General features: G+C 42.0%; 1 protein-coding gene across 2 annotated transcripts in view; it reads right to left on the bottom strand.

Moving 5' to 3' along the window:
* The window catches only part of VPS13B (vacuolar protein sorting 13 homolog B), a 1,018,523-nt gene that overhangs the window by 909,719 nt on the left and 84,054 nt on the right, over positions 1-24,750 (bottom strand). For both annotated transcript variants that reach the window (XM_038744561.1, XM_038744562.1), the window contains exon 7: positions 3,142-3,410. In XM_038744561.1, coding sequence (XP_038600489.1) covers positions 3,142-3,410 — 269 coding nt within the window. The remainder of the gene's footprint in view (positions 1-3,141; positions 3,411-24,750) is intronic.

Genomic DNA, 24,750 nt, shown 5'->3' on the forward strand with positions numbered 1-24,750 from the left:
GGAGGAGGTGAGCTCTCAGCAGTGCCTTGAAGGGAGGAAGAGAGCTAGCTTGGCGGATGGGCAGAGGGAGGGCATTCCAGGCCCGGGGGATGACGTGGGCCGGGGGTCGATGGCGGGACAGGCGAGAGCGAGGTACAGTGAGGAGATTAGTGGTGGAGGAGCGGAGGGTGCGGGCTGGGCAGTAGAAGGAGAGAAGGGAGGTGAGGTAGGAGGGGGCGAGGTGATGGATAGCCTTGAAGCCCAGGGTGAGGAGTTTCTACCTGATGCGCAGATTGATCGGTAGCCATTGGAGGTTTTTGAGGAGGGGAGTAATATGTAATAGCGTTTCTGGACAAAGATAATCCGGGCAGCAGCATGAAGTATGGATTGATGTGGAGAGAGACACGAGGATGGGAGATCAGAGAGAAGGCTAGTGCAGTAGTCCAGACGGGATAGGATGAGAGCTTGAATTAGCAGGGTAGCGGTTTGGATGGAGAGGAAAGGGCGGATCTTGGCAATGTTGCGGAGCTGAGACCGGCAGGTTTTGGTGACGGCTTGGATGTGAGGGGTGAATGAGAGAGCGGAGTCGAGGATGACACCAAGGTTGCGGGCTTGTGAGACGGGAAGGATGGGAGTGCCGTCAACAGAGATGGGAAAGTCAGGGAGAGGACAAGGTTTGGGAGGGAAGACAAGGAGCTCAGTCTTCGACATGTTGAGCTTTAGGTGGCGGGCGGACATCCAGATGGAGATGTCCTGAAGGCAGGAGGAGATGCGAGCCTGGAGGGAGGGGGAGAGAGCAGGGGCAGAGATGGAGATCTGGGTGTCATCAGCGTAGAGATGATAGTTGAAGCCGTGGGAGCGAATGAGGTCACCAAGGGAGTGAGTGTAGATTGAGAACAGAAGGGGACCAAGCACTGAACCTTGGGGAACCCCCACAGTAAGAGGATGGGAGGGGGAGGAGGAGCCTGCAAAAGAGACTGAGAAAGAACGACCGGAGAGATAAGAGGAGAACCAGGAGAGGACGGAGTCTGTGAAGCCAAGGTCAGATAGCGTGTTGAGGAGAAGGGGGTGGTCCACAGTGTCAAAGGCAGCTGAGAGGTCGAGGAGGATTAGGACAGAGTATGAGCCGTTGGATTTGGCAAGCAGGAGGTCATTGGTGACCTTTGAGAGGGCAGTTTCCGTGGAATGAAGGGGACGGAAGCTAGTTTCTGTTCGCTCTACTCTCCTATTGTCATTCAGACTCAACACATGTCCCACCAAGGGCTGCTCAAGAAATGGGATTCAGAGTCTAGAAATTCAAGCTCTTAGAGACATACGGAAGATTGGACAGCATTACAGCTCTGTAGATCATTTGGCTGGTTTGGAGCCTAATACACACTGTTGAACGACCTTGAAAAGACATCCTGGCCTTCTGGATTAGAAGTAGAAACGATACGTACTGAGTACCTACTGAGTATAGTGCACTAGAGTAAGAACTTGGATGATCCAACAGAAACACAAGACTTGAATCCTGCCCACAAGGAGCAATATGATTTTCATGAATTTTTTTTTAACTTCACTGTGGGTATGTATGTAGGAATGTATGTAGTTTATAGTCTTCAGGTTGGAGACAGCTCTGCAAATGAGGTGAAAACATGGATACCATCTGCACCCCGACAGCGGCTGCGCTTGGAGCACAAGAAAGTTTATCCAACAACTCAAGGCCAGCCAGCCACCAAGCAGGCAGATCTGTGGTTGCTGGCATCCAGAAAGGAAGCAGACAGCATATGATTAACTTGTATCTATTCCAGAGCTCAGAACAGTGCTTGACCCACAGTAAGCACTTAAATATTGTAACTACCATAATTATTTAAGTGCTCTAAAGTGAGGGCAAGGTTTGGGTGGGAATATGAGGAGTTAGAGAAGCAGCGTGGCTCAGGGGAAAGAGCACGGGCTTTGGAGTCAGAGGTCATGGGTTCAAATCCCAGCTCTGCCAATTGTCAGCTGTGTGACTTTGGGCAAGTCACTTAACTTCCCTGTGCCTCAGTTCCCTGATCTGTACAATGGGGATGAAGGCTGTGAGCCCCCTGTGGGACAACCTGATCACCTTGTAACCTCCCCAGTTCTTAGAACAGTGCTTTGCACGTAGTAAGCACTTAATAAATGCCATTATTATTTATTATTATTATTATTGTTATTCTGTTTTGGGCATGTTAAGAATGAGGTGTCAGTGGGATAGCCATCTCTTCTTCCATGTTCAAATTTATTACTCTATTTTACTTGTACATATTTACTATTCTATTAATTTTGTTAATGATGTGCATATAGCTATAATTCTATTTGTTTTGACGACTTTGACAACTGTCTACATGTTTTGTTGTCTGTCTCCCCCTTCTAGACTGTGAGCCCGTTGTTGAGTAGGGACCATCTCCATATGTTGTCGACTGGTACTTTTCAAGCACTTAGTACAGTGCTCTGAACACAGTAAGCACTCAATAAATACGATTGAATGAATGTCCCAAAAACAGGAGGAAATGGGGCTCGGGCAGGGGGGTGCCCAAGTGCTTGGGTGACGTGGAAATCCTGAGTTTTCCACGGGAAGACGGGAGATTAATTAGGGAAGTCCTCCCGGAGATGTGATTTCACAAGGGCATCTAATTACCACATCAGGAAAGACAGCTAAAAGAACCGGGGATCCGGGCGTATAAAATTTGGGAGTGCTCCACATTCTCGTCTTGGGAAACACAGACCCATGGCTTTATTTTACTCTGGGTTCTGACACAGAACCTGTTTCAAACTCTCACTGATCTCACTGAAACTCCCCCCAAAACTGGTAAAGTCACTAAACATTATGTCAACTTAAAAATTATTTTATTCTGGGTATTCACCTCCAAAAATTGTACAATACAACAGATACATTCCCTGCCCAGACACAGTGCATTCTATTTCATGCTATTTCATTCAACTGGGAAGATGTAAAAGTCACCATTTCATTATTTGAATTCTCTAACATTTCACACTATACAAACATTAATGATTAGATTTAGCTAATGCTTGATTTTCCTACAGATGAATAAAAATATGCTCGTTAGAAAAACATTTTTCTCTCCTCTTATGAAACAACTACAAACAACAATTTTAACCAAGCTGTCATAGTCTATAATACAGTGGTAGGAAACTTACCTTGAAAGTGACAGTTGCCTTTGTACAGTAAAACCCTATGGAAACAATCGGATCTTTCAGAGTCTGGGCTTTTTGCTGTTTTATTACTGATGCTGCATCACTTCCAAGGTATTCACTTTCCGCATCATCGGAATTCACAATTGCAGGAACGAATGACCACGCCCATGATACCCAGCCCTGTGGCTGTTCATCATCTGGCTGCGAGTAGATCTCCTGGGTCTTATATTGAGCTGAATATTGCACATCTGGGTTAATTTCATCTTCTCCACCTTCCAACACAAAAACATTAACACACAATAAGGAATGCTTAAAAGCTTACATAGGCTTTTAAATGAAAAGGGGTGAGGAAAGAAGAAATTTCTTCCCCAACATCTCCCCCACCAAAATAATTCACTTTCCAGCCATTTCTCCCACATACACAGAATACAGAGAAGTAGCTTGGCCTAGTGGAAAGAGCACAGGCCTGGGGGCCACGGGACCTGGGTTCTAATCCTAGCTCTACCACTTGCCTGCTGTGTGACTTTTGCTCCACTTCTCTGGGCCTCAGTTACCAGCAAAATTGGGATTAAGACTGTGAGCTCTTCTTAGTACAGTGCCTGGCACATTGTAAGTGCTCAACAAATGCCTTTTTTTTTAAAAAAAAAAAAAGAACACAACTCTATGCGGAGATCTGATTAAGTCAATCTTTAGGAAGCCCTAATTGAGTTTTTTAAAGCAAACTCTTCCAGTGAACACTCCTCTCACAGAGACCCCTTCTGTTCCCAGAGTCCCCACCTTCCTAGTGGTTTGGTAGATAAAAGACAGAGTACGAGTGTCAGTGTCCTCTCCAACCTCCTCCCCTCTTTCCTGCTCTTCACAAAACAACATGGCTATCTTCTGACTGCCATAATAGGGCTTGGAAAGTTTCTAGAAGGCAAAGGAATCATTGCAAGTCGGCATATTAGCAATTGTGTATTTACGTGGGTGACACACACAGAGCCACTGAAAAAGGTCAAATGGTCTAAAAGAGCAAGTGGCTGACATAAAAGATTGGAAGCAATCCACTAGTGAAGACTACAATCATTGTTATTTATCGAGAGCTTACTATCAATTGAATTTACTCAGTGCTTAATGTGTGCAGAGCCCTTTACTAAGCTCTTGGGAGAGTACAGTGTAACAGAGTCGGTAGCCACGTTCCCTGCCCACAATGAGCTTACCATGCTAGAGGGAAAGACAGACAAATTACACATCTATACATAAATGCTATGGGGCTGGAGGTGGGGTGAATATTAAGTGCTTAAAGGCTACAAATCCAAGTTCAAGGGTGATAAGGAAGAAAGAGGGAGTAGGGAAAATGAGGGTTTAAGTAAGGGAAGGTCACTTGGAGGAGGTGTGATTTTAATAAGGCTTTGAAAATGTAGAGTGGTGGCCTGTTGGATATAAAGGGGGAGAAAATTCCAGGTCAGAGAGAGGACATGGGCAAGGGGTCAGCAGCAAGACAGATGAGATTGAGGTACAGTGAGTTGGTTGACAGAGAAGTGAAATATGCAGACAGGATTGTAATGGGAAATGAGAGGTTGAGTGCTTTGAAGCCAATGGTAAGGAGTTTCTGTTTGATCCTGAGATGGACGGGTGACCACTGGAGAGTCTTGAGGAGTGGGGGAGCTTCCAGAACAGGGGAACAACATGACCACAGATTTTAAAGGCTTGTAACAGAAAATTCTAAAATCAATGTTTTTTCAGAGAATACTTAAAAGCCACTGAAATTTTAAGCCTTCCAGAGTAAACCAGATGATCTGGCTACCAGAAATCAGATAACACAAGAAGCAGTGTGGCCTAGTAGGAAGAGTATAGGCCAGAGGATCTAATCCCAGCTCTTTCCCTTGTGCACTGTGTGACCTTGGTCAAGTCACTTACTTCTCTGTGCCTCAGTTTCCTCGGTTGTAAAATGGGAAATAATTTTTTAATCTCAACCCTTGAAACTGTGAGCCTCAACTAGGGCAGGGACTATGTTTGACCTAATTGTCTTATATCTACCCCAGAAGTTAGTACAGTACTTGGCAAATAGTAAGCACATAAATACCACAATTATTTTTATTATTATTATTACCATGTGCTTCAGCCACGCAGTTGGCTGCCTCAGAGTTTCCTTGGGAAAATGGTTGGAAAAAAGGTTCAATCCGAAATAAAAACCAAATTAACTTCCTCTAGCTTGACTTTTGCTCCAGGTACTGCTTGAGCTGAGAGAAATATATTACCACATGAAGCTCTTCTTCTGGTTGGCCTCAGGAGTGCAAGCAGAAATGTACTCCACAACACAGAAAGCTCCAACTACTTGACTTGTTTTAAGGGTACTAGTTAAGCACTTACTTTGTGCCAGGCACTGTACTAAGCACTGGGGTAGATACAAGCTAATCATATAGGACACAGTCCGTGTTCCACAAGGTGCTCACAATATTAATCCCCATTTTACAGATGAGGTAACAGACACAGACTTCCCTAAACTCTGCTGCCAGGAGAACTTTCCCATAATTAACAGAGAAGACAGCCTCCACCTACCATGTACCAAGCGATTCTATGTACTTCTAATAAATATGTGACCATGGTCTCTAGCAGGGTACTTTATTTCATCCTAAACTGGCCCCACAAACATAAATTACTCACCAACAACCAAGCAATACACTAAATGAAAGTCTATTTAACTAAACAGCAACTCTCCTCACCCTTCCGCCTATATCTCTTCCTGTGTCACCATCCCCACCCTCGTCATTATCTCCCTCAAATTGGGTGTCATCCTTTGCTCTTCATTATCTCCCTCAAACTGGGTGTCATCCTTAACTCTTCATTGTTTCATCTCTCTCATCCTCTCTCTTACCCAATCATGGTGGTTCTTCCTGAACCATACTTCCCAGATTCACCCCTTCCTCTCCACCCAAACTGCTACAATCCTAATACAAGGTCTGTCATTTCCTGACTAGGCTGATGGGCTAGCCCATCATTTCATGACTAGGCTCTCCCATCAGCCTCCTGACTTGTCCACCAGCCTCCCAACTACATTACATGCTGCTGCAATATCATTTTCCTAAAGTGTCCCTTGAGTAAGGGCTTAATAAATGCCACCATTATTATTATTATTCCTCAAAACCCTCTACTGGCTGCCTGTGTTTCTGCATCAAGCAACTCCTTCTCACAGTCGGTTTCAATGCTCTCCCCAATCTGGCCCCAACCCACCTATCCACTCTTCTTTCTTTCTATTTTTTTATGGTTTTTGTTAAGCACTTAACTATGTGCCAGGCACTGTACTAAGCGCTGCGGCTCCATCACTTAGCTGTGTGACTTTGGGCAAGTCACTTAACTTCTCTGTGCCTCAGTTCCCTCATCTGTAAAATGAGGGTTAAGACTGTGAGCCCCCCGTGGGACAACCTGATCACCTGTAACCTCCCCAGTGCTTAGAACAGTGTTTTGAACATAGTAAGCACTTAATAAATGCATTATTATTATTAATAATAATCAGGTGGACACATTCCCTGTTCCACATTGGGCTCCCAGTTCTTAATCCCCATTTTACAGATGAGGGAACTGAGGCACAGAGAAGTGAAGTTAAATCTTCATCCACTAATTCCCCATCTCACTCTTGATTCCTCCCAAGCCAACCTCCTAGCTAAATCTCGCTCACCTCTTTCCTGCCTCTCACTCAAGCTCATCTCACAGCTTGGAGGTTCCTCCCTCCCCCATCTACATACCCATTTCTCCTTCCTCTCTTCCTTCTCTAAGTTACTTTGTGTCTGTCTCCCCTGTTGGAATGTAATGAAGGTCGGGATTGTATCTTCTAACTACATTGTAGTTAGTGCTTAGTGTAGTACTCCGTGCATAGTAGGCACTCAATAAATATGGTTGACTCATTCGATCGTATTTACTGAGCGCTTATTGTGTGCAGAGCACTGTACTAAGCGCTTGGGAAGTACATGTTGGCAACATACAGAGAGGGTCCCTACCCAACAACGGGCTCACAGTCTAGAAGGACTAATCAATCCCCTGGTTGGGTAAACGGGGGAGGTGTACTGGCCTCTAATTCCAAATGTAAATGGAAGATGTTTTATGACATACATGGCCGCATGATGTTCATTCATTCAATCATATTTACTGAGCGCTTACTGTGTGCAGAGCACTGTACTAAGTGCTTCAGAAGTACAAGTCGGCAACACAGAGAGACGGTCCCTGCCCAACAATGGGCTCATGATATCAGACCACTAAGAACCTATCCCATCTCTAGCCATCTAACAGATAACTTACCAATAATAGAAATGTATAATTTCAGGGTTCCAAATTAGATGTAAAACGTGAGAGCTATACCTTCAAAGAGATGTTCCATTTTCACCTCATGGTACTGTAACTAAAACCTGATTTTTGGCCAATGTTAGAAAAGAGGGAAAACAAAATCTTTTTGAATGATCTTTGATGACTAAGAATAACGTGATTTTTAAAATCTATTTTGAAAATGTTTTTAGTCAGGCTCCACTGAACCTAAAAAAGAGCCAAGTGCTTAAAAAGTATTCGCTACTACCTAAATAAAATTTTCTAAAATTAAAACTGTCTTTGGGGAAAGGATGTTTGCATAAATTTGCTGCACAACTGAAAGCCTTTAAATAAAAATTTAGTCACCAAGAGAAGGAATGTATTTGAGTCAATAGGCCACAATACAGATGAGGTACGAATTAAATTTCTCAGCATAGAAATAATTATTTATTCCATGCAGGAAAGAAAAGTTGACTTGATAGAGGTACATGAGGCAACAGTCATCGAGAAAGGGAAAGAGTGTGGGAGTGGAAGAAAGAGAAAGCCTAATAATACTAATTATGGTATTTGTTGAGCGCTTACTATGTGCAAAGCACTGTTCTAAGTGCTGGGGTTGATACAAGGCAATCTGGTCGTCCCACGTGGGGCTTACAGTTTTAATCCCCATTTTGCAAATGAGGTAACTGAGGCACAAAGAAGTTAAGTTCAAATCCCAGCTCTGCTAATTGTCAGCTGTGTGACTTTGGGCAAGTCATTTAACTTCTCTGTGCCTCAGTTACCTCATCTGTAAAATGGGGATTAAGACTGTGAGCCCCATGTGGGACAACCTGATCACCTTGTAACCTCCCCAGCGCTTAGAACAGTGCTTTGCACACAGTAAGCGCTTAATAAATGCCATCATTAATATTATTATTATTATTAAGTGACTTGCCCAAAGTCACACAGCTGATGGGGTGATAGTCTACCCATTTTTTGTTTAGTTCAATAAAACTTCGAAATATGATTTTAAGCCAAACCATAAGGAAAACAGAAATACTTATTAACTGTTACATTAAGTGCTGTATTTATGTTATTTTGAAAAGCATCTTTTCAAGACAGTAAAATTAAATTTTGAAAAAGAGCAGCAGCGAGTTTTCTTTTTAAAACTACCCATTACATTTGAAGACAGTTTTAAAGTTGAAGAATTCATTTCAGATTACAGCTTAAGACTCTAGCTTGTAAAAGATGCGCTTGGCCTAAAAGCCTCTGAGTAGTGATGGTGAAAGCCTCCAGGGTGAAGCAGCAATTATCTGCCCCTACAGTGTTGAGTTATGGATAAACAGAAGGTGAATTCTGAGAGATCTGTTTTGGCCACCTCTAACCTTTGAAAGGTATGGCTACAAATGAACACCTGCCATCACAATTACGATATGTCCCCAGACATCTTGCTTACTGAGTACATTACTGAGTCTCTAAACTATAAGCTCATTGTGAGCTGGGAACATTTCTACCAAGCAGCATGGCTCAGTGGAAAGAGCACGTGCTTCGGAGTCAGAGGTCGTGGGTTCTAATCCCAACTCCGCCACTTGTCAGCTGTGTGACTTTGGGCAAGTTACTTAACTTCTCTGTGCCTCAGTTACCCCATCTGTAAAATGAGGATTAAAGACTGAGCCCTCCACGTGGGACAACCTGATTACCTTGTATCTCCCCCAGCGCTTACAACAATGCTTGGCACATAGTAAGCGCTTAACAAATACCATCATCATTATTATTATTATTAACTCCATTGTACTGTACTCTACCGAGTGCTTAGTACAGTGCTCTGCCCACAGTAAGTCCTTAATACCTCTGAAGTAGGAAGCAGAATTTATCAAAAAATATTTTAACACTTTACGCTCATGAATGATTTTAAATTAGTTTCTTAAATTTTGAAATCTGGACTTTGCATCATAGTAACAGATATCTGTTCTCTAAATCGCAAGGGAGGCACAGCTAAATCATATCTTCTATTTAGCATGTCTCTCTCTGTTCTAATTTAATCCATCTCAAGAAAAACAAGAAAAGAGGGACCTGTAGGCTTGCAGTGGAAGCCAGACCAAAGGACCCCAGAAATACGGGCAGCATTGCCTTTCAAGTGCAGAATAGGGCACTTGCACAATCCAACCGGAGCAACACTTAAGATGCCTTAGAACACAAACAGATGCTGTCCTTGACTGTATGGCAGGGGCAAACAACATCATTTTTGAACAATTTCTCAAACCTATTTACTCTGAACAGGCTGTTCTTCAACATCAGCCATACAGGTTTTGTTGCAATGTTTTTTCAATACACAATTTATCATTATTAATGAAACGGAAATGTCATCCTTCCATTTTACTTAGCTATCTCTCCTGCCAACTCCCCAATGCGCCCCTCCACCCCACCCAAAATGGCAACGCACCAGAATGCTGCCTCATTTCAAAAATCTAGCAGGATAATGGGAACTCAACTACCAAGAACCATGAGACACCTATACAACAAAGCAACTGACATTCTGAGCGACAGTCAGAAGCACCATCTCTGGAAAACAAAGCTTTTTTTTCCTCTCTTGGCACTCAATTTCTTTCCCACATAGGAAAGCCAATACCAATGATGCAACTTTCCAAATAGTGAATGTAGGACTCAATTTAACCCTGACAACAAAATCCAAAGACCTAAGCCAGAAAGGAATTTCCCTCTCAACATAAATCTAAAATCTCAAAATCTTAAAAGTACCCCTAACTTTGCCACAAATACAATGTGACATTAATGTCAAAATATTAGCAATCTCATTCAGAGTTACCCAAAACAAGTTACAATTTTTATGGATTAAAAGATTCACTAGTGTGATTCAGGTATAAAAGTTCAGTACTTGGAATACACTAGGCTATACTGCTTTTGATTCTTGCGTCAAGGATGACATTCATATTGTCAGTTTCAATTTTCTGAATTCCAATGGGCCAGTTGAGCAGATGACCTCTAGGCATAGAAAAATTTCAACAAAGAAATAAAACCTTTTTCTTCTTAAGTTGTCAAATGCCTTTACACATTTGGAATGCCCTGGAAGGGTTATGCTGTAGGGAGACCTTAAAATCCATTCCACAGGGAAGCTCTCTTTTGAGTCACTCCAGTTCAACTTTGCAGAATCAGAGAGCCGGAAAGGATTTAATGGTGTAGACATATATAGAGAGAGATAGATATAGGTATATAGGTGTGTGTCTAGGTATGTGTATATGTGAAGGAATGATTTTATTTAGTCAATCGTATTTACTGAGCACTTACTGTGTCAAAAGCACTATGTTGATTGCTTAGGAGAGTAAAACCTAACAGACATTCTCTGTCCACAATGGGCTTATGTTCTAGAAGGGGAGACAGACATTAATATAAATAAATTACAGATCTATATATAAATGCTGTGGGGCTGAGTGGGGATAAATAAAATCACCCCTTCATTTCAAAGCAAAACCAATTTTTTGGTTTGCATGTTTTTGGGTTTTTTTTAAACAACTGCATCCCTGAATTTAATTCCTTTTAGTTAAAAAGGTGAATTTGCAATGGGCTTGCATTTGAACCAACCCAAAGAAAAAAAGTCAGTATTGGGTATTATAAAGTATGTTTTCCCATTCACTGAAAGCAGTAGAGAAAACTATGTCCCCATGCTGGTAAATCAATTTTTAAAGTTGCTTTAAGTTAAAAATGACCCAGCCAGAAATAATTACCAAAGGTTTTAATATTCTAGGGGATGGTTTGGGACTATTGTATTTTGACATCAACAAGTAGAGTAAAACACAACACTCTTAGCATCACCAGTATAGCTCATTAGTTTGTTTCTTCCTGCTATTTATAGAGCATCTACTATGCACAGAATGCAATAATAATTTTATATTTGGAAATACATAAAGAAGCGAAGCATCAATGATAGTCTATCACTGTACTCAAGGATCTTGCTACCTAGGTGGGAAAGACCACAGAAATAACCAAACAACTAAAATCTAGCTCTCTAGTTCCGACCTCTCACCTACAGTTCTCTACAATTCTGTGTTTCATCTTGCTTTCAGGCTAACTCCACATGGATAGCCTGTAAGCACCTAAGCTCAATATTTCTAAAATGAATTTCTCTGCTCCACTCCAACAGTGGAATATTTGGTCATTTAATTGGGTGCTGTGTGGATGTAATGGTTCCCCTCAAGACTCCTCTGTTGAAATTGGTTAGGTTTCTGCTAACAACCTGATGAACCCCCAAGAAAACTTGTAGGCGTATTAGTGATTAAGTATTAATTTGGCAACCATGCCTGTACCCAAGAATCTATAACTGGATAACCCTTTCCACACAGAGATCTGGATACAAGAATACAACTTCTTAAAGGAAAACTGATGTGACCTCATATCCACAATAGCCACAATACTGCACATACCATTCTGTCTTCACTGCCTCAGTTTCAAGCACCCTCTGCCCTCAAGGAACTAAAAGTAGCATTTAGTGAAAACTTCCCCTTTGTCTAACACAGTATTTATTTATTTATTTTATTTGTACATGTCTATTCTATTTATTTTATTTTGTTAGTATGTTTGGTTTTGTTCTCTGTCTCCCCCTTTTAGACTGTGAGCCCACTGTTGGGTAGGGACTGTCTTTATATGTTGCCAATTTGTACTTCCCAAGCGCTTAGTACAGTGCTCTGCACATAGTAAGCGCTCAGTAAATACGATTGATGATGATGATGATGATTACTGAGGATGCTCAGAAATTAGGAACATAGTAGTTTAGTCTATCTATACTAAGCGCTTGGGAAGTCCAAGTTGGCAACATAGAGAGAGGGTCCCTACCCAACAACGGGCTCACAGTCTAGAAGACAGGCACCCCACACCACTTATATTTATCTCTGTCGTTTTATTTATTTGTATTGCTGTCCCTCTCCCCACTTCTAGACTGAGAGCTCTTTGTGGGAAGGGAATGCCTCTGCCATATTGTTATATTGTTCTCTCCCAAGTGTTCTGTACAGTGCTCTGCACACAGTAAGTGTATAATAAAAATGAATGAACGAATGGATGAATGAACTAAGAGCTTGGGAAAGTATAACAACAATGAACAGCGTCATTCCCTGCCCAAGAGAAGCAGCGTGGCTCAGTGGAAAGTGGCTCCATGTATATATGTATATGTATACATATTTATTACTCTATTTATTTTACTTGTACATATTTAGTCCATTTATGTTATTTTGTTAATATGTTTTGTTTTGTTGTCTGTCTCCCCCTTCTAGACTGTGCGCCTGCTGTTGGGTAGGGACCGTCTCTGTATGTTGCCAACTTGTACTTCCCAAATGCTTAGTCCAGTGCTCTGCACACAGTAAGCGCTCAATAAATACGACTGAATGAATAAATGAATAAATCCCACAAAAAATGCCGCTGCCTCATCTCTATTCACATACTTTGAACACTGCCAAGATGGAGCATGGGTGTGTGAATGGAATGTGAACTTATGGCTTGCTTTTTGTCATTTACTAGATGAGAAGATGGACTGTTGATAATCCTGTAAGCCCCTGAAATTGGGGCACCACCCCCCGCCCCCCCCCCCCCCACACACAAAAAGCACTTCTATTTAAACCAAGGGAGGTCCTGTCAGGATAGCTTTGAATCCTGTGAGATCCTGCTGTAGGGTCAGCCTGCTTATCTGTAGGGTAAGCCTGAATTTCAACAACCACGAGGCTCTCCAAGTAGCAAATAAACCTTGCTGAAACCATCCTTTGACATCTGCCTAGCAAATTCAAATGTTGGGGATCTTTTTGTTTTTAAATGCTATTTGTAAACCTCCAGTATTGAAGTGTATCTAAAATATGCTTTTTAGGAAATAGCCGTCACGTGCACCCCTGGTGGCTATCTATACCCTCCCTGCACCACCCTGAACCTGCACTTTAGGATGATGGAGATGGGAGAAACATAACCAAGCCCTATTTTTTTTAATATTATTTGTTAAGTTGTTACTATGTGCCAAGCACTGTTCTACACACTGGGGCAGATTCAAGCCAATCAATTTGGACACGGTCTATGTCCTACATGGGGCTCACAGTCTTAATCTCCACTTTTTGGAAGAGGAAACCGAGGCACAGAGAGCGAAGTGACTTACCCGGGATCCTCGCTGACCTGAGAGTCCTTCAGCTACTCTCCCACCTAAGTTGTTTCTGTTACAGGGAAGGAGGAAAAAAAAAAATCCTATCGGCTTATGGCCCTAGTTTTCATCATGTATCCTTAGGTAAGTTTAGGTTTTAAAATTAAAAGACCACAGGGCTGGGAGTCAGAGGACCTGGGTTCTAATCCCAGCTCAGCCAATTCCCTTGGTATGTGACCTGGGCAAAGTCACTTCTCTGCACCTCAGTTCTCTTATCCTCCCTCCTATTTTGACTCTGAGCCCCATGTGAGACACGGAAAATGTCCAACCAAATCAACTTGCATCTACCCCAACCTCTAGAACAGTGTTTGACGCACAGTAGGCACTAAGTACTCTAAACAAATGAAATACAAATAGTTGACAAGAAAGCGGTAACTAGCAAACACTGCAAGGACTGTTAGCTCCCTCTAGGCTATGAGCTCATGTGTCTTGTTATATTGAACTCTCCCAAGCACTTAGCACATTCATTCATTCAATCGTATTTATCGAGTGCTTACTGTGTGCAGAGCACTGTACTAAGCGCTTGGGAAGTACAAGGTGGCAACATATAGAGACAGTCCCTACCCAACAGTGGGCTCATTCCTTCAGTGGTAATTTTGAGCACTTACTGTGTGCGGAGCAATGCACTAAGCGCTTGGCAAGTACAATTCAACAACAAATAGAGACAATCCCTGCCCACAAAGCGCTCAATTAAGTTGAATGAATGAATGAATGAACGAACAAACAAGTACCCCTTCCTTTCTGGTGTGTTGGACCTGCATACATTCCACTTCACACAAGGAGTCAAGAAGGTTGCTAATGGACCAGAGGGCAGAATCAATTCCACATTACTATCTTCTTCAGCTTCTGTGGTCTTTCTGCCTACCTGATTCGGGAACCCTGCTAAATTCTTCTTCAAAAATTTGAGAGTTATTTTAAAATATTCTCCTAAGATGATACAATTTGTTTTCAGTCTTATTTGCGAAGTATATTCTTATTACCTCTTCTTCTAACATCAGAAGTAATCTTTCAAACATTTGACTATGAACTCCTTGCAGGCAGAAAACACATCTACCAACTCGGCTATACTGCACTCTTCCAAGCGCTCAGTACAGTATTCCGTATATGGTGAGCACTCAATAAATACCATTGGTTGATTGAACACAATTTTTCATTATTTCCAACTCTATAAACTTTCACCTTTTAATTAAAAAGTTTTACAGATCAAAAGATAGGTGTGTCATAAAGAACAGAAAGGGGACTTCTGATGCAAATATGCTGTTTCCTCGGTCCAAGGAGCTTTAAAAAGATATATTCCTCTACAGTCTTAGCTGCCTCAAAGTCCTGGAATCATGTAACATCTTAAATCTCGTTTTCTAAACAGATGCATTAAACCATTACTGGCCAGACAAGGACTTTGCTAGTGGTCCTTCCTCCGACTCTGGGCATCTTCCCCCAACTCTGCAACTCTTCTGCTGAAAGGGATCTGAATCAATAGTACTGGATGGATGAGAAAATTAAACAATCTCCCCCTCGTCCCCCTCTCCATCCCACCCCATCTTACCTCCTTCCCTTCCGCACAGCACCTGTATATATGTATATATGTTTGTACATATTTATTACTCTATTTATTTATTTTACTTGTACATATCTATTTATTTTATTTTGTTAGTATGTTTGGTTTTGTTCTCTGTCTCCCCCTTTTAGACTGTGAGCCCACTATTGGGTAGGGACTGTCTCTATATGTTGCCAACTTGTACTTCCCAAGCACTTAGTACAGTGCTCTGCACACAGTAAGCGCTCAATAAATACAATTGAATGAATGAATTTTACAGATGAGGTAACTGAGGCACAGAGAAGTTAAGTGACTTGCCCAAGGTGACACAGTAGACAAGCGGAGGAGCCAGGATTAGAACCCATGACCTTCTGACTCCCAGGGCCATGCTCTATCCACTACCCCATCCTGCTTCTTGTCATTACAGTGCCCTTAGGGAAACCCTATCATACACCACTGCTCTGCAAGTAGTTGTGTCAAGTAGGCTTAAGTCCTGTTACTTGAAATCGACAAAGGCAATTTGCCAAAGAACTGTTTCGTTATGGGGAAGAAGAAGGTAGATAGAGCATTTTAAGCCAAGCAAACTGGTTTAGAAATTAAATTTGCATTTAATAACCGCTCCATATCCAGACAGAACTGGTGTTACTGGCTTCACTTGGGAATTTGTCTGGGCAACATACTTACAGGCCAAAATAGTTTCTTTCAATTTATGGATGAACAGAAGGCCTTTAGACACTAAGAAAGATAAACTTAGTTACGAGGCAAAAACTGATATATGACTGTCTTTTCTCAAACCTTTCCAACTGGTTCTAGCAATATCCTTCCTTCACTTTACACACATTAATGCCCTGCACAGAATCATGCCCTGACCCTGTTCCCATTTAGCGATGAATGCCCTCCTTCCCATTATTGCTAATATCTCCCTTTGACTTGCAGCATTCCAGAAATTGCTTTTACTGTTCCATGAAAACCGTCATCTCCCACTTCAGTGGCTTCTTTCCCCCACAATAAAATTCTGACTTTAATAGACCAAAGTGGCTTTTCTTTCTCATCACTTCGACCTTCTCAAAAGAATTATTTCAAAGGCTAATTCATCTCCAGCTTGACTTGGATGTTGCTTTATGTCAAGCCACTAACTGGGCCTGCCAAAGACTGAAGCTTACAAAATTATCTGTACTCCAACTTCTTTATTAGTATTATTTTACATTTCTTTCATCTTTTATAATACAGCCGTGCCTGGGCATTGGAAACATTCTTTCAGTTAGGTCTTTACAGTACATTAGTCATCCAAATTTCCAACCGCAGGATTTTTTTTTTCAAAGAAACTTCAATGTTCTGCTTGCTGAAACAAAACTACTGTCTGATTGAAAGCAATAATAAATGACACTCATTTATCTGGTGTGAATACTGACCATGCATTTCTCAAGTACAACAGTAATTTTTTCAGTTGTCTAAACCCTTTCCAGTTTAAATGATTCATTGAACAACATTGCAAATGTCACATTAATTTGCCTTTTGAAATGATGGCAAAACTCCTGAAAAGATTTAGATCCAAATATTTACAGCTATTAATGTCAGGATTTCTCTCCACTAAAATACAATTTTACTTGATTTCTCACAAACCCCATAAATCGATGGCAATAAATTAAGGGATTATATAAGATTTGTACGGATTTTTTTAGCCACTAAAAATTGCCTTGCAGAACAAAACTTTGAATCGAATTCTTGAGTAGTACTAAGGGTTGGTTTGAAACACTGGAGTTCTGAAATCCTAAATTCCAGTTTCCTATTAAATACAGACATACAAATGAGCATCCTTGGACGCAGTTCCTTTACAAAAAGAAAAACAAAAAAAAATTCTTTGGGCAAGAAAAAAACGTGTGTAGCTACATGATAAGCACAAGGCCCGACGCCAGTACTGTATATCTTAGGCTACTGATGTTCAGTCATACCAGCTGTATCATCTCTCGGGCATTAGTAGTTTTGTGCAGAGTTTATGAACTCTGGTTTTATTTATTTATTTGCACAGCTATATGGCATATTATTTAAGCCTAGAGATCTACCAAATGCAAAAAGCACTCATATAGATGCAGGTTATTATTAAGACATAATTATGGGATTTGTTAAATGCTTACTACGTGTTAGGCACTGTTCTAAGCACTGGGGTACATATAAGATAATCAGGGTAGGCAGAGTCGTACACGGGGTTCACAGTGAAAATAAGATGGAGAACAGGCATTGAATCCCTGTTTTACAGATGAGGGGCATGGGGCACAGAGACGCTAAGTGACTTGCCCAGGGTCACACAGCAGGCAACTGGCAAAGCAGAATTAGAACCCAGGTCCTCTGACTCCCAGGCTGAAGCTTTTTCCACCAGGCTACACTGCTTCTTCACCAACTTCAAGGCTCGACAAGCAGGCAGATGCTGCTCGATTTTGAATCCCACAACTCTCGGGGCAGGTTTCCCTTCCACTGGGCCCCAAGTTCAAGGGTGGTAAATAGTTCAGGTGTTGGTATAACAACAGGGAAATGGCCTGTGAAGAGGATGCCACAGGCCAGAGTTTTGAAGGGAGAGTGGTCACAGGAGGAAGGGACAGATAGATGTTTGGAGGGGGAAGGAGACGGAAGGGGTTACGTAAGAGTGAAAATACATTTCTCCACAGCACTCATTCTCCCTGGAGCCAACAATCTGTCCAAACTCCACAACCGCACACCCCCTCTCCTACAGTTCTGCGTCAGAGACGCCGGGTCACCGACCTCATGAGAAACAGTGTGGCCAAGTGGAAAGGGCACAGTCCTGGGAGTACGAGGACCTGACTTCTAGTCTCTGGTCTACCCCTTGTCTGCTGTGTAACCTTGGACAAGTCGCTTCACTTCTCTGTGCCTCGGTTACCTGGGCTGTAAAATGGGGGATTAAGACTGAGCCCCGTATGGAACATGGGCTGTGTTCGACTTGATTATCTTGTATCAATGCCACCGCTTACAACGGCGCTTGACACGCAGTAAGGACTGAACAAATGCCAATTAAAAGATACCATTTAAAATAAAGCTACCTATTTGGTAAAAAATACCTAATAAAATAGAGCTAGAGCTAGTCTGGATCACAATAGCAGTAGTAGGAATGGTACTAATTGAGCACTTACGGTGATCAGAGTACCCCACTAAACCCTGGGAAAGAATATAGAGATGGGAATCAGATATGGCCCCTGGCCCTCTCACAATCTAAGAAGACAAGGGGAGGAGAGGGCCCTGGTGACAGACACGCAAGAAATCACGAAAAAAGCAAAACTCTAAAACAACATAAACACAAGGACAAATACCCACAATAAAAATTAAAATCAGCAGGGTGCTGAGTGAAGTGGTGCAAAATTTTAGGCTCCTTGTGGCTCAGAGTACCAGGCACACCCAGAGCCACGGCAAAGCCCGTTGTTGGGTAGGGACCATCTCTATATGTTGCCAACTTGTACTTCCCAAGCGCTTAGTACAGTGCTCTTCACACAGTAAGCGCTCAATAAATACAACTGAATGAATGAATGAACTGCTGCACAAGTCACCACAGCCTTCCCCTCTAGACTGCAAGCTCGTTCTGGGCAGGAAAAGTGTCTCCCACTGTTATACCGTACTCTCCCAAGCACTTAGTACAGTGTTCTGCACACAGCAAGTGCTCAATAAATACCACTGATACTATGATTGAATGATTCCAGGTTTTGTGGCGGCATGCCACGGCTGCTTTTCTCTTTTCCACTGGAGCTGGTAAAAGGCAAGGACTGGAAGCAACCAGGAGATTCTGTAATATCTATTTTATATTGCGAGCCCCACGTGGGACAACCTGATCACCCTGTATCTCCCCCCAGCACTTAGAACAGTGCTTTGCACATAGTAAGTGCTTAACAAATGCCATCATTATTATTATTATTATTATTCAGTGCTCTGCACACAAAAACTGCTCGGTGAATACCAAATCAATCGATGGTACTTAATGAGCACTTACTGACTAGGGATATGTGCGAAGGGTTCGGGAGAGTACAATACAAAGGAGTTGAGATGATCACAGTCCATCAGGAGCTTACAGTTTAGAGGGAAAATACATTGAAATAAATTATAGACATGTACATGTGCTGTAGGGCTGAGGACGGGAGGGCTATCAAGTGCTTAAAGGATATAAATCTAAGTGCAAAGGTGATGCAGAAGGGAGAGGCAGATATGGGAAATGAGGGTCTAGTCAGGGAAGGTGTCTCGGGGGAGAGGTGATTTTAATAAGGCTTTGAAGGTGAGGAGACTGGTGGTCTGTCAGCTACGACGAGGAGAGGGGTCCCAGGCGAGAGGGAAGACATACTGGACACAGCCTGGGAGTCAGAAAGTCATGGGTTCTAATCCAGCTCTGCCACTTGTCTGCTGTGTGACCTTAGGCAAATCACTTCACTTCTCTGGTCCTCAGCTACCTCATCTGGAAAATGGGGATTGAGACTGTGAGCCTCACGTGGGATAGGGACTGTGTCCAACCTGATCTACTTGTATCCACCCCAACACATGGTACAGTGCCTGACACATAGTTAAGCGCTTAATACCATTAATAATAATAACAATAATAATGGCATTTGTTAAGCGCTTACTATGTGCAAAGCACTGTTCTAAGCGCTGGGGAGATACAAGGTGATCAGGTTGTCCCACCAGGGGCTCACAGTCTTAATCCCCATTTTACAGATGAGGGAACTGAGGCCCAGAGAAGTTAAGTGACTTGCCCAAAGTCACACAGCTGACAAGTGGCGGAGCCGGGATTTGAACCCATGACCTCTGACTCCAAAGCCCATGCTCTTTCCACTGAGCCACGCTGCTTCGCTAATACCATTATTATAATACCATTATATTACCATTATAATATACCATATTATATATACCATATATAATATACCATATATAATATACCATATATATATATACCATATATATATACCATAATAACCATTATAATATACCATTACCATTATATATACCATTATAATTATAATAATTACCATTGTTATAATACCATTATTATTATTAAGGTGCTGGCAGAGAGAGAAATGAGATTGGGATAGAGTGGGTACTCTATGGAGTTTTAGGAAATCAGTGAGGTAATATAGGAGGGGGCAAGATGAGAGTGCTGTTTTTTTTAAAGCCAGCAGATGGGAAACCACTGGAGGTTCTTGAGTAGTGAGGCAACATGGGCAAAAAAGGATAAGATACCTAACTGCCTAAACCTTATATTCTACAAGGTGAAAATTTATTCAAAAATCACCACAGGGTATTAAAAAAAATGAACAAAATATTTCATTTTTTAAAAATTTTAGTTAAACAGAAAATCCCAAGTCGGAAGGGAAATCAATAATACTAAGCATTTACTCTGTGCACAGCACTGTACTAGGTGCTTAGGATGCAAAAATCACGAGTAATATTTCCTTTATATTAGACAACAGATATTAAGCAGAGAAAAATAGCTTAAAACAAGGACAGAGTTCTTCACGTTTTCTTCCACTTTTCCCCTCACATTTTCCCATTTCTGTCTTTTAAGGTACACCAAAAGATCTAATATGAACATTGGTCCAGACCAAGTTCCACTTGTGATAGAAGAAGATCCTTGGGCCTAGATTTTACACACACATTTCAAAATTCACTACAGATCTCACTCAAAATTTTGTAAAAAAAAAAAAAAAAAACAAAAAACAAAACAAAAAACAGTCTATACTGGCTGTACAGGAATGTTCTTTATCTTTCTCTACAGGTGGGTCTGTAATTTTTACAGCACATGATGGTTTGGGGTAGTTTAAGGTTGCCTCTAGGTTGTGTTTGAAGCTTTAAATTTAAAAACAATTCCCCCAAAACTGTGGAGCAGAAGGTAACAACCCGGAGGTTATTCATGAAGTCTTGTATCGATCTCGTACCTACCCGAGTGCTTAGTACAGCACCTGGTATGTAGTATGCGCTTAAAAAATGACATCATTATTATTATGAAACATCTAAAGGTCATTCATATTTTCTCTTTTTTAATGATATTTAAGAGCTTCCTATGTGTCAGGCACTTTACAAGCTAATCAAGATGGACACGGTCCATGTCCCACATAATCCCCATTTTACAAACGAGGTAACAGGCATAGAGAAGTTAAATGACTTGCCCAAAGTCACAAAGACAAGTGGCAGAGCGGGGATTAGAACCCAGGTCCCTCCCTCTATCCACTAGACCACACTGTTTCTCATGATTAAAAGTACTTAGAAGTAACTGGACAATTAAGCGCTTAGTGCAGTGCTCTGCCCACAGTAAGCGCTCAATAAATATGACTGAATGAATGTGCTTCCTTTTCTGGAAGTCAAATATAGCCTAAAGTGCCACTGTAACCATTAGACCTTTGAAAACATCAGTGCATGGCTCAAGTGATTTTCTTATCTATTTTCTCTTAAGGAAGCCAAGATAGGAATACAGGAAAAACACCCTAAAATTTGAGTTATTTAAATTTATTTAGACAATATGACTGCTGAAACATTTTTTGGAAATGTACATTTTACACAGACCTTGGGGTCTTTTTTGAAATAATTTTATCGAATAAAATTCCAATTACGCTGTTTAAAACCTATTTTATTAGGTCCTGTGTGACTTGTTTCCCCACACAGTAAAGACTTCATTGTATGCCTCCTATTTTAATTAATTTGGGAATTTAGAATACAGTAGTTCATTGAGGCACTGTAATTTTTATGTTTCCTTTAATACCAGCTGCATTCGAAAAGGCCTATAAAATGAAGTGACAAAGACAAGACGTTACAGGGGATCACGCACTGATATGTTACTTGAAGGCTGTTATTCTAAATTTGTTACTACTGACCAATCATTTAACAGTAGGAGGCTGGGCTCGGTTCTGAGCCATTAAGAGAGGCAACCGGGAAAAGTGATGAAGCAGCGTGGCTCAGTAGGAAAGAGCACGGGCTTTGGAGTCAGCGGTCATGGGTTCAAATCCCGGCTCCGCCACTTGTCAGCTGTGTGACCTTGGGCAAGTCACTTAACTGCTCTGGGCCTCAGTTGCCTCATCTGTAAAATGGGGGTTGACTGTGAGCCCCCCATGGGACAACCTGATCACCTTGTATCCCCCCAGCACTTAGAACAGTGCTTTGCACATAGTAAGTGCTTAATAAATGCCATCATTATTATTATTATTATTATTATGATCCACATCCTCCTAGCCCAAAATTCCACGTGGAGACCAGTAGAACACTGCTGCCAATCCAAGTGCCTCCCGGAGTAATCCAAGCAAGGAAGGGTGCCAGGTTTCCCTGCCTTTCCTTCGGTTTGGCTCAAGCCCCACATGGAGGTGGCACAGGCAGGGAAGACACAGGTTGGCACTGCAAATTCCAGGGCTAATAATAATAATAGCGGTATTTGTTAAGTGCTTACTATGTGCCAGGCACTCTACTAAGCACTGGGGTAGATACAGGGTAATTCGGTTGGACACAGTCCCTGTCCCACAAAGGGCTCACAATCTTAATCTCCTTTTTCCAGAAGAGGTAACTGAGGCCCAGAGAAGTGACTTGACAAAGACGACCAGTGGCAGAGTCAGGATTAGAACCCAGGTCCTTCCAACTCCCAGGCCCGGGCTCTCTCTAATATGCCACGGTGCTTCCCTGAAGCACAGAAAAAGCACCACATGAAAACACTGAGGAAGGACCAGCCCAGCGTCAGCCAGATTTCCTGCCTTGGCCCCGGTCACCTTTAAAAGTGACAAATCAGGGGAGAGTGATAGGTTGGAATAAGTTGGCTGGTCCCTCCAATGCTGATGGTGATATGTTACAAAATTCATTATACCAAAGGTGCTCCAGGGGTCCAGAAACCATTGCCACGCTCAACTATTTCCTTGCCCTTTGGCACCCTAAGTTACTGCCCTGACCAAAACACTTGGGGGGCACCCAAGACATTAAGAGTAGCAGCCCCAAGATCTTCCATGGCTCAGTGGAAAGAGCCCGGGCTTGGGAGTCAGAGGTCATGGGTTCTAATCCCGGCTCCACCACTTGTCAGCTGTGTGACTTTGGGCAATTCAGTGACCTCATCTGTAAAATGGGGGTTAAGACTGTGAGCCCCATGTGGGACAACCTGATTACCTTGTATCCCCCAGTGCTTAGAACAGTGCTTTGCACATAGTAAGCACTTAAAAATGCCATCAATCATATTTATTGAGCACTTACTGTGTGCAGAGCACTGTACTAAACGCTTGGGAAGTACAAGTTGGCAACATATAGAGATGGTCCCTACCCAACAGTGGGCTCACAGTCTAGAAGGCCATCATTATTATTATTATTCTCCACTGCCACTTTCTCTTTACTCCTGGCTCACAGAAGAATACTCAGAGCTGAGAAATTACATGAACGGCAGGACTGAGGTGCTACTGTACTGCTACTCAGTTTCACCTAGATATTAAACAATTTTAAAGGGGCCGGGAGACTGTCGTAGTCTGCCTACCCTAGCGAAACAGCATTCAAAGGCGTTACATTTTTGGCAAAATGTTCCACTCTCCAGATTCCTCCAACAATTACCTCCTAAAACCATAAAGGAAATAATGAAGTTTCAAAACATTTCTAAAGAAGTTTTGCTGTAAGCAACCTGAACTGATATGTTTGTTCATTTTGTAAAAAATGAATAGAGCAAATCAGTAATACTGCAAGCTGTAGAAGCAGCATGGCCCAAGTGGATAAAGCACGGGACTGGGAGTCAAAAGGTCATGAGTTCTAATCCCTGCTCTGCCACCTGTCTACTGCGTGACCTTAGGCAAGTCACTTCACTTGTATATGTATGTTTGTACATATTTATTACTCTGTTTATTTTACTTGTACATATCTATTCTATTTATTTTATTTTGTTAGTAGGTTTGGTTTTGTTCTCTGTCTCCCCCTTTGAGACTGTGAGCCCACTGTTGGGTAGGGACTGTCTCTATATGTTGCCAACTTGGACTTCCCAAGCGCTTAGTACAGTGCTCTGCACACAGTAAGCGCTCCATAACTACGATTGATGATGATGATGATGATGATGACTTCACTTCTCTGGGCCTCAATCTCATTTGTAAAGTGGGGATTGGGACTGAGCGCTCCATGTGGGACAGGGACTGTATCCAACCAGATTTGCTTGTATCCACCCCAGCACTTAGTACAGTGCATAGCACATAGTAAGTGCTTAAATACCACAATTATTATTACCTCCTCTAAGCACTCATGTGGTCTGGAAGCTCTAAGGCACAAAAACCAATAACAGTATTCATTCATGACCTATCATGTGCACAGCAATCTACTAAGCACATGGGAGAGTACACCAGAAGAAGAACTGATCCTACCCACAAAGTTTCCAATCAAGAGGGGGAGATAGCCAATAACTTACAAATGAGAGGGAGAAATGCTCAAATAGTCGAGAATGTAAAATATATACGGAAGTACATATTTCTAGACTGTGAGCCCTTCTAGACTATGAGCCCACTGTTGGGTAGGGACCGTCTCTATATGGTGCCAACTTGGACTTCCCAAGCGCTTAGTACAGTGCTCTGCACACAGTAAGCACGCAATAAATACGATTGAATGAATGAATGAAGTGCAGAAAGTAGTAGTAAGAGTAAAGTGCTAAGGAGGAGCGAGA

Source organism: Tachyglossus aculeatus, chromosome 4 (genome assembly GCF_015852505.1).
Source record: "Tachyglossus aculeatus isolate mTacAcu1 chromosome 4, mTacAcu1.pri, whole genome shotgun sequence".
Lineage (NCBI taxonomy): Eukaryota > Metazoa > Chordata > Mammalia > Monotremata > Tachyglossidae > Tachyglossus > Tachyglossus aculeatus.